Here is a 10338-nt window from a genome sequence, read left to right on the forward strand (position 1 = left end):
TCCATCCCCGGCCAGGGAGTGACCCACAGGGCGCAGCAGACCTCTCCGGACCTGCCCGCTGCTCCCCTCAGCAGTGTATTTCAGTCCATCTGCCTCTTCTGCTCCCCACTCTATCTCTGGTGAATCCGCTCACCCTCCGCACCTCTGGCCTGCACCCCAGTTCTTGGATGCAGAAATAAATAAATCTTTTTAAAAAGAGGACACTTCCAATGACGGCAGAAAAGAAATGGTCCCTAAGCCAAGCTGTTTTCGAGGCATGGATGTTTCTGCACAACACTAACCAACCCGAATGTCAGAGGATTAGCATACGGCACTTACAGTGCCTCTCACCAATGAACAAACAGCCTTCTTAAACACGCATTTCCGTCTCAACAAGACTTCAGGTCCGCTAAGTGGAAGAACTGCGAGCCCGCTGGGCACCAGCAGGGGGCAGCAGCAGCCAGGGCCACCGCATCGCAAAGCCAGGGCAAGGAGGTTCCCAAGTGTGAGCCACCCCAAAGTACTTCCTCCTCTCTTACCTATGAGTTCTCCACCTGGAAATAAACTGTGCCCACTTCTCGGCCAGTACATGCTGAGCTTCCCAAACGCTCTCGGCCTACGGCTGCGTCTACTGCACCAACCCTAATCTGTCATTTTGGTCACAATTCTTTTGCTTGAGTGTCTCTGTGACCCCATCTACCTAGAGACACCGGGTGTTCATTTGAGGGCGGTGGGGGGTCGGGGGAGGGCTTCATTTCCTTCCTCATGGGGAAAAAACACCCTAAAGCCTAGCAGCGAGCACGACTGTGTGTGAAGCACTAAGCTGGGCGCGCACAGCAGGTCTGCAAGACAGACACAGCTCACAGCGCAGCGCGAGAAGGACTGTCGACACCCCTCTGGCTCCCCGTGCCAGAATCGTCTGAGGGCTGGTGTGAAGTGAAGAGCAGCGTTACAGTGAGAAGGGCCAACCTTCCCGGGGGTGACCCGGCGGTTACCGGCCCTCCCGGCCGGGCGCTGAGGGTGGCCGCTCCCAACTTCCTTCCTCCCCTTTCTGTGGAGATTTACACTCCAAGAACTGAATGCATGAGCAGGAAGTCATAAACATCTTACAAAGAATTCCATACAAAAAAGTGTCTGCAAGGAAAAGAAAAATCCTAGCAGAAATTCACCTGGTCATCACTGGTGCCAGATTCTGAAGGCCGAGGGAGACTGCTGTGGGCGACCCAGCGCAGCCTTGCCAGGCGGGGGAAGGGGCCCCACGCGCTTCCTGTCTTTCTCAGGCTGCTGAGATGTTTCCAGGCACCTCTGGGGCACCCAGAGCACCCGTTCTGCTGGAAGAGGGGTGGGGCGCAGTGAGGGGAGAGCAGCCTCTCCAAGCTGCCACTGCACGTGAAACCAGCGGGTAAAGAGTTAAAAGTAGAAGGCAAACTGGCTGGAACAACGGAACAATCTGCTAGAAATGAACACACATGGGAGAAATAAACATCACCTATGTCATAATCAGCTGACATAAAGGTAGATGAAGTCGCGCAGAGGGGGAGGACAGGAACCGCAGGGCCGGCTTGGGCTGTGGGGCACCAGTGACACAGGCGTGACCCCGTGGAACGGGTTTTCACGAAACACAGAGGCCGTGGGGCCGTGTGGGCAGCGAGCCTCAAGTCCTAGCCTATGTCTCTCAATTCCATCCCACAAAAATTCAGAGGGAGACAATGGAAGATTCACCCCTGGTCTGAAAATTCTCCCCCCCTCCAAATAAATAAACACCCAAGAAAAAGGCTAACATTTCATGCAGGAGACAAAAGAAAATTTGGCGTCTGTAACACGAACTCTCCACAAACCGTAAGAACAGGTGACTCACAGGTAAGAAACGAGCATCAAGTCTTAAAACCTTGAGACGGTACACGGAAGCCACTCGCGAGCAGCAGGGAGACGCTCAAGCCCAGCTGGTTCCAACCCCGAAACCCCTTTACGAATAGGAAACACAGTGCACGTACAGAGTGCCGTGGGCCGCCGAGTCCGTCTGCTGCGTTTCCCTTCTCCTCGCTGCCCCGCCGGCTCGGGGACTCAGCGCCATCCCGCTTCACTGAGCCGCCTCTGGAGCGGCGAAGCTGCCTGAGGCCAGCACACTATTTCCTGAGGTCCCCTCCTGCAAGGCTGCCTCGGCTGTCTGACCCGCGACAGGAAGTGGCCGCTCAGCTCAGGAGGCCGACTCCACAGGGGTCCCTCCTCCGGCTTCTTGTGCCCTCCCTCCTTCGGTCTCTTCGGGCCTATGAGCCGGGTGCCGCTAAGCAACAGTCTGGCCAAGGGCTTCTGGCCCCCAAGTTCTGCTGTCACCAGCCCTCCTCAGGGGTCTTCCTGCAGTGAGGCTAAGTAACCCGCCAGCTGGCTTCTACTGAGATCCTTTGAGGCATGGGAGCAAACGAAAAGCAGGTGGCCTAAGTCCCCACAGCACACACGCTAACTGGCACTGAGGCCAAACAGAGCCTGCCAGCCTCTGGAAGCTCTCCTGGGATGCCCTCCTCGCTACTTCACGCGCTCACAACCCACCCAAAGCTGCCACCCCTAAGTAAGCACAGCCTGTGCACGGCCTGTCTGTCTGTCCTGCTTTCGGGGACCCAGGCTGCAGGATGCTGCCTCACAGACCCGTCACGCCCGCCTTCCCGCCTCCCTTCTGTGTGCTTCCCAAGGGTTCGCCTTGGGGAGCCGAACGGGGGGGGGGGGGAGCTCCTAATCTGCAAGTGTCACGCCCGCACTCTCCGCTCCGCCTCCTGGCGCCCGGGCACCCGCGTTTCTACCCTCGCGTGGGCTCTCCGTCGCAGGCTGTGTCTCTTCGCTTCAGCCCTCAACGTCAACTGTTTCCCAAGTTTAAACTCCCACCGCAAGCCGACGGCTCCCAGCCTCGCCGACGCCTCCCGTTCCGGCCTTTCGGTTGGAGTGTTTCAGAGAGCGGGAGGCACGGGACTGTGAATCCAGGCTGGTTTTCCTGATTGCTGCAGGCTGAGCAGGCGCCACTGCAGACGTGTGGCCGAGCCGGTTCTGCCAGCTCATTCGGGCCTCTGGCCCACTGCACGGCCGAGCTCTTCCTAGGCACCAAGATCCAAGTTACGGGCCGACAGGCTCTGGCTACAAAACCTCCCCTTGGGGACATCGAATCACTAGTGAGCACTCGAGAGAGGAAAGGGCGGTAATGGGCCGGTCTCCCTGAGAGGATCAGACAGGGCCCCTCCAGTGACCATGACGTTGGTGTGGAGAACTGGCAGTCGCCTCAAGACCCGCGGGCCTGGTCAGTCTATCACTGACACTGCCAGATGCAGACTGCGCAGGCTGAGAGCTGTGAGGTCCCGGGACCTCCTATCCTGTGCCTTCCCAGTGGGGAAGACATCGGCGTGGTGGGGCACACCAGGCGTCACGTTAACAGTGAGCGACCTCACTGTTTGTCACTGAAGCCCCTCCGCACCCGGCCCCGAGGTCCCAGACCCCTAAACACAGAATAGATTATCTCCAGTCCGCCATTACCCTTCAGAATTTACAGCCAGGTAAATCCTCCAAGCGTTCGTTTGTAAATCTTTTTTTCTCTCCTGCTAATCTGTCTGTAGTTAGTTAATTTGTCTGTCCAGCCTCAGAAGAATCAAGATGGAGTGGCAGCATTTTCTTTGCCCCCCACCAGGCCCCACCCTGCTCCCACAATGGTCAGTGTTCCAAGACCTTCCACTTCAGGCCACATTACTGTTCCAGTACTGTATTAAATCAGGGCAACGTCCACAGAAACCACCAAGAGGAAACAGAATGCCATCAGGCAAAAGTCAGAAGAGCACACTGTGTTTCTCAGTCTGAGCCTCACGGGTAGGTAAACACCCAGGCCTGCTGACCTGGCCACCTGCCTGCAGGCATGAAAGGCAATCGGTGATGTGTGAGGAGCGCCCAGAACCCTGCCAATGACGGCCCACTTCCGGTCACCTCTGGTCACAGATGAGCGAGGCCAAGGCACTCATGTTCTTGATGAACATCATTTAAGAAGAGCTGAACCAAGCACTTCTTAACCATGAGCACTCAGACCCAGCACCTGCACCTGGCAGGTGTATGGATGAGACGCCCGTCTGTGAGCCGCCTCAGTCAGCCACTCACCGGCAGCGCTGGCTTCGGGACCCGAGAACGCACCTCAGCAACGGAGGGGTTTGTGCCCAGCACCACCTTTTTCTTCTGAGCGTCCCTACTCACGCCCGGGCGTCTCCACACACGCACCCCGTGCACACTCGCCGTTAACTGTGAGCCAGGCGCCACATCACAAGGACCACACCTTCCGGCCACCAGCTGTCCTGGGGGCAGCAGGCAAGATGCCCGCACACAGACCCGGCGGGGGTCCTGCCTCTGCTAAGACCCTCCAAGGGAGGGAAGTAAATCCATCTTAACTAGAATCATCCAGCACGTGGGTTATTTGGGTTCAGCCTGTTGGCTGAGGGGTAAGTCGCCGATGGCCTGCATGCCTGCACACTTCGTAAACTGCGCACACACTGCCAAGCGCCAGGGACCTGGGGCTGAGGAGACTAAACAGGGAAGGGTGAAAGAGGGCTCACACTGACCTGGCTGTGAGATTACGGCTACAAGTTCTTGGGATGTTTAAAGTCGTATTTACCCAAGTAGTATCTCAATATTCTTAATCCAGAGATTACTGTTCAGCGTGTTTCTCCCTGCCTCCTCCCAAAGGAGAGCAGTTAGTTTCGATAAAACTTGGCAGAGGAAGGCCCGGGGGTGAGATCCTCGCCACCACACTGCGCGTGGGCCAGGGCCAGGGCCAGGCCCGCCCTGCTGAGGTGAGCCGAAGCCTGCTCAGAGTGGGAAGACCCAGCAGCACCCCCAGGCCTGGCTGGGCTTCACGATGGGATATGCTGTGCCGAGAGCTGACATGGTGAGTGACCAGCCTGGCTTCAGCGGTGGAGAAAACCTCCTGCGGGAGGCAGCAGTGAAGCCACTTCAAGGACAGAGACGGCGGCGGTCAGGCGGACCGGCGGGCGAGGGCCAGGGACACGCCGGGCTGGTGAAGGGCAAGGGGAGCCATGGCAGAAGCTCAGGAGAGAGTAGGGTGGGGAGGGGTGCACCCCCGGGCTGCCCCAGTGGGGGTTCCCACCCTGCCCGGGGTTGCCTCTCCACGAGGGTCTGGCTGTACCCCACAACCGCGCACCTCCTGGGAGGGCCCAGGGTCACAGGCTGCATGGTGGGGAACGCCGGCGCGAATGAGCACTGGATTTGGGCCCCCGACTCAGGCTATGCGCCAGTAAGGCGATGCACAGCCTGGGGAAGAGGCGCCTGTCTGAACTGAAACCTCCAACTCTTCTTCTGCATGGGAAACGGAACTCCTGCACAGAAACTGACCCGTGTAATTCACAGTTAAGTTCACGTACCTTTCAGAGGTTGAGGAATCACGCCTTGCCAAAATTAAAGATAACATTTTAGGGCTAGCAAGTGGGACCCTTTTTTTTTTTTTTTTTTTTAATGAAGAGAGGAAGTAAAAAACACAATGTAACTAGGAAGGCAGAGATTTGGGCAGCTGGCTTCCCTTTCATGGTTTCATTTCCCTCCTTAGGTGAAAATAATCCTGATATGTAAATATCCCACTGATTCCAAGACTTATTCCCACGTCCATCCTAAGCAGTGTGCAGGGATGATTATGCAATAAACGAGTTATTTCTAGACTTCCCCGAGACAGCTACCGCATATGAAGCATTGGGACTTAAAAAATAAAGCACACCCTACATGCAAGCAGAAGCAAATTAGTGAAGATTGCAATCTTAACCATTATGAAATGTTTTAACAGGAAAAATGTGGATGTTCTTCTACTTTAGGAGCCTTGCAGCCAAGGGTTAGCCGTCGAGGAGTGCTAACGGGCAGATACTATGGTAAGCGCTTGGGACTTTTCTGGCTAACAGTCTTCACCGTCCTATCAGATGGGGATTGTCTCTGTTTGAATGTACAGAAACTAAGTGGGAACAAAAGCGCACGCTGACGAGGCGTTGGGAGGGTGGGTGAGCGAGCAGGCAAAGGCACCCAGCCTGGAAAGTGAGGCGGCTGGACCAGGAGTCCCATCTGGTCCACGACGACTCTCAGCCCTCGCAAGAGACAGAGCAGCCCTCGAGCAAGCCAGCGAGGCCGCTGCCCCCTGCACGGTTCTCTTCCATACATGCCATCACTGCAAGGGGGAGCCAATGCTTAACCTCGTTAGCAAATCACTTGTGAGAGAGAAAAACCACATCCAGGGTCGTCACAAGTCGAAAAGTCTCATTTTCAGACAGCACTTCCTGAAAGAGACAGAGCAGCCGCGGCAGCCGAGCCGGCAGCAGCTCCCATGCCGACAGTCCTGTCTCAGACAGCTTCTTCGAGTGAGAGAGGAGCCTGAAACAGGAGAAGCACAACTCAAAGACACCATTTCTAGAAAGAGTTATTTCAGCACAAGCCGCTCAAAGGTATGTCTTCTGTGGAGCTGGGTCACGCTCTCCCTTGCCACCGTCTTCTGGACAGGAGGTAAGTAGAATCGCATTAATTTTACCCACACATCCTAAGTCACACCGTACTTAACAACACATTACTGAAACCGTGGTGCTGCTGGACCCTGAAATGGGTCATGCTGCCTTCTTTCTGCATTATCAATCCATTTTTCTTTGTTTTCAGTACTCTTAATAGCAAATGTAACTTTTTCCATCTTTAGAAAATGTGTCTGATGTGATAAATCACATGTATATTGGAGCATCTCTGGTTGCAGTAATTTGTTTCACAAAACGTAAAGCAAGATTACAGACAATGGTGGGTCCTAACGCTTTTGAAAGCTGACTCGAAAGCCTATCCCTTTTTCATATTTATCCCAAATACACCTACGCGTGCAAAACACGACCTGCAGCGAGAGGGTCTTTAAAACAAGTATCTCGCATCATTTTTTCAATCTTAAAAGCAAATGAACACAACTACTGGAAACATGAAAGCAGCCTGATGCCAACCGGGAGGGGAAGACGTATTCAAAACTGGTCTTTAAATGGGACAGGCGAGGGGTGGGGGTGGGCAGGGGCCCCGATGCAATCCAAGAAGACAAGAAAAGGATCCAAGTGTTACTTACGACTACAACTACTCCATAAAAACCTCTCCTCAAGTTGGGAGCAATGAGCACTTCAAAACACTCCCCTTCGTATGATACTGGAGATCTGCTTTCTCCGTGCAGTACTTCTCCTTTGATAGAAACGAAAATTCCAACTACACTAATATTTGGCCATTTGATAGTGTTTGAGTAGACAGAACCCTACTCCAAAATCATTGCCTGTAACAGTGCAGGAACTAGCTACAGTCAAGGAAGGAACAGAAAAACACCTGGTTTCGGGTTTGCCCCGGCTCAAGTTAACCTTAACCCCGAAGGGCCCGATGTGCCTCGCCGGGCTGCTCATTCCCCGGGGGGGGGGGGCGTCAGTGAAGGGAGACACGGGGCTCCACGGCAGGCCGCCCCTGGCACAGTGACGTTCTTGAAGGAAACTTTCCACCCACCTCCCCGTGTCAAAGGGCTGCCACAGGTTCCACCTCTCTGCAGTGAGGTCATTTTTGAATTCACGGCGGTGACACGGCATCAGAGGGCTGGAAGCTTCATGCTGCGGCTGAAGCCCGGAATCGTCACGACAGAACTCCTTTCCAGTAGGAACAGACATGGGGCGAGGTACCAGTGTCTGGCACACGCCAAGGACCGAAGGGCGCACTCATATGTGCCTTTACCGCTCCCTCTGGAAACCAATCTTCAAGCGCCCGCGCCTGGGGGCCGAGGTGCTGGCAGCAGCGACAGGTCCAGGCGCTCTCCCCGCACCGTGAGCTGGGGTCAGGCGCTCAGTCTGCAGACCGTGGCCCAAGGCTCCTTGCCAGACTGTGAAAACGCAGAGAGCGCACAACAGTGCTTTAAAGGTCAACTGAGCAAGTCTTTCTGGCTGGAGACCAGGCCCCCGGGTCAGCTCGCCAAAAGCTTGCTTCCTTCACTTATCCACCCATGCAGCTGATGTTTATTCACTGAGTACCTACTAGGCCCCTCCTAGGCAGTGGCAAGTTAGCAGCAAAAAGAGAGAAATCCCTACTTGCAAATGAGAATTATTATAAATACCCAGTAATCTACCAGTTATAAGGGCTCATGCAGTACAGTGAATTTTCTCTCACGAACTACCATTTTCTGTTACATATTGCATACACTAAAGTGGTGGTTCATGAGTGAAAATTCACTATCTGAACATTACTAACTGGTTACAAAATGAACAGAATTGAAGGGGACAGAGCAGCCAACTATTAAGTTTCAAAACTGAGGCTACCGGGGCCCTCCCTGGTGGTGCAATGGGCTAAAGCACACACATTGACGCTGGCTGCAGCCGCTACAGCACAAGTTCAATCCCAGGGAGGTGACTCACATGGCGCGGCAGACCTCTCCTGTCTCACCCGCTGCTCCCCTCAGCAGCGCATGTAGCCGATCTGCCTGTTCTGCTCCCCACTCTGTCTCTGGTGAGTCCTCTCGCACACCTCCACCCCAACTCCTGGTACCTCTAGCCTATACCCCAGTTCTGTATACAAAATAAATAAGTCTTCAAAAAAAAACAAAATTGAGGCTGCCTTTCCCCTGTTCGTCCCCTCAGAGAATGCTCACGTAGCAACAACCATTACCTAGTTTCACCTGGCAGGAAAAAGCCCATAAAAGCAAAGATGATTCCATGGGGGGAAAGGAGGTATATAGAAAGTGGGAAATGAACACACTGGCAGAGCGTGATGACACACCAGGCTATCTCAGCAGCTTAGTACGATGCAGCACGATCTAGCGAAGGGGCTTCTTCAGAAATACTGACACGTCTGCGGAGTCCTCCCCGTAAGAGGTCTCCAAGTTAACCTTCACTGACAAGCCGAGTCAAAGGGGCGAAGGTCGAGCGTTCCTTTCCAACGAAGGGTTTACTCCACCTTTTCCTCTTTGCTACCCGACAGCTCCTGAGGGTCATGCCCGCCAGCCAGCCCTAAGATGACCACCCTTCCCAGCCAGGCCCAGCTTGGCCACGACCTAGAACCTGAAGAATACAGGATTGCGGCCCTCGTCTTCTATAGCTGCATCTTCGTCATCGGGCTGCTTGTCAATGTCACCGCCCTGTGGGTGTTCAGCTGCACCACCAAGAAGAGGACTACGGTCACCGTGTACATGATGAACGTGGCATTACTGGACTTAATCTTTATTATGAGCTTACCCTTCCGCATGGTCTACTATGCAAAGAGGGAGTGGCCCTTTGGGAAGTACTTCTGCCATGCCCTGGGGGCACTCACAATGTTTTACCCCAGCATTGCTCTCTGGCTGTTTGCTTTTATTAGTGCCGACAGGTACATGGCCATCGTGCAGCCCAAATATGCCAAAGAGCTTAAAAACACCAGCAAGGCCCTGCTGGCCTGCGTGGGGCTCTGGGTCATGACCCTGATCACTACCGTGCCCTCGCTGGTGCTCAATGAAGACCCAGACACCGCCTCCACTTGCCAGAAGATTTCTGACATCGTCTACTTAAAATCCGTTAACTCGCTCAACTTCACTCGACTGACCATTTTCTTCTTGATCCCTCTGTTCATCATGACGGGGTGCTACCTGGTGATCATCCACAGCCTCTTCCACGGCCGGACGTCTAAGCTGAAGCCCAAAGTCAAGGAGAAGTCCATCAAGATCATCATCACGCTGCTGGTGCAGGTGCTGGTCTGCTTCACACCTTTCCACACCTGCTTCGCTATCCTCATGCTGGACGGAAACAACAACAGCTACAACCCGTGGGGCGCCTTCACCACCTTCCTCATGAACCTCAGCACCTGCCTGGATGTGATCCTTTACTACATCGTCTCAAAGCAGTTCCAGGCTCGCGTCATCAGTGTCATGCTCTACCGCAATTACCTCCGCAGCGTGCGCAGGAAAAGCTTCCGCTCAGGTAGCTTAAGGTCGCTGAGCAACATAAACAGTGAGATGCTGTGAAGGAGAAGACACTCGCCCTCCACCCCTCTAAAACTCACTGGGCCATCTGCCCGAGGGGCCGTGGACATTCTACGTGATCATCAGCAAGTCCCTGTTTGCGTAAACATTTTTTAAAGACCCAACTTGTACAACTCTTTATGTGAGCTCTTATGACGGCAACAAGATTAAATATGCTGAGTACTCGAATAATCACCTTCAAGACTTGTATCAGAGAGTTCCATGAGTTACTGAGAGAAAAACATGCACTTTGAGTTTCCTATTTAAGCCCTGTCTAAATAAATAGCTGATTTAATTTCCTGGATTTGACTGTATGTGCTAGTGAGCTGTCAATCAAGTGTGTGTGTGTGTGTGTGTGTGTGTGTGTG

General features: G+C 54.0%; 2 protein-coding genes across 3 annotated transcripts in view; one reads left to right on the forward strand and one right to left on the reverse strand.

Moving 5' to 3' along the window:
• The window catches only part of UBAC2 (UBA domain containing 2), a 111535-nt gene that overhangs the window by 77009 nt on the left and 24188 nt on the right, over window positions 1-10338 (reverse strand). The window lies entirely within an intron of this gene.
• GPR18 (G protein-coupled receptor 18) lies at window positions 8993-9973 on the forward strand. The gene has a single exon (XM_012723285.1). The coding sequence runs from the start codon at window positions 8993-8995 to the stop codon at window positions 9971-9973; it is 981 nt and encodes a 326-aa protein (XP_012578739.1).

The sequence above is a fragment of the Condylura cristata genome, unplaced genomic scaffold, assembly GCF_000260355.1.
Source record: "Condylura cristata isolate star-nosed mole 26May11 unplaced genomic scaffold, ConCri1.0 scaffold00010, whole genome shotgun sequence".
NCBI classification, from domain to species: Eukaryota; Metazoa; Chordata; class Mammalia; order Eulipotyphla; family Talpidae; genus Condylura; species Condylura cristata.

Coding starts and splice junctions, on each gene's coding strand:
- GPR18 (XM_012723285.1), top strand. CDS start 8,993: ATGACCACCCTTCCCAGCCAGGCCCAGCTTGGCCACGACCTAGAACCT.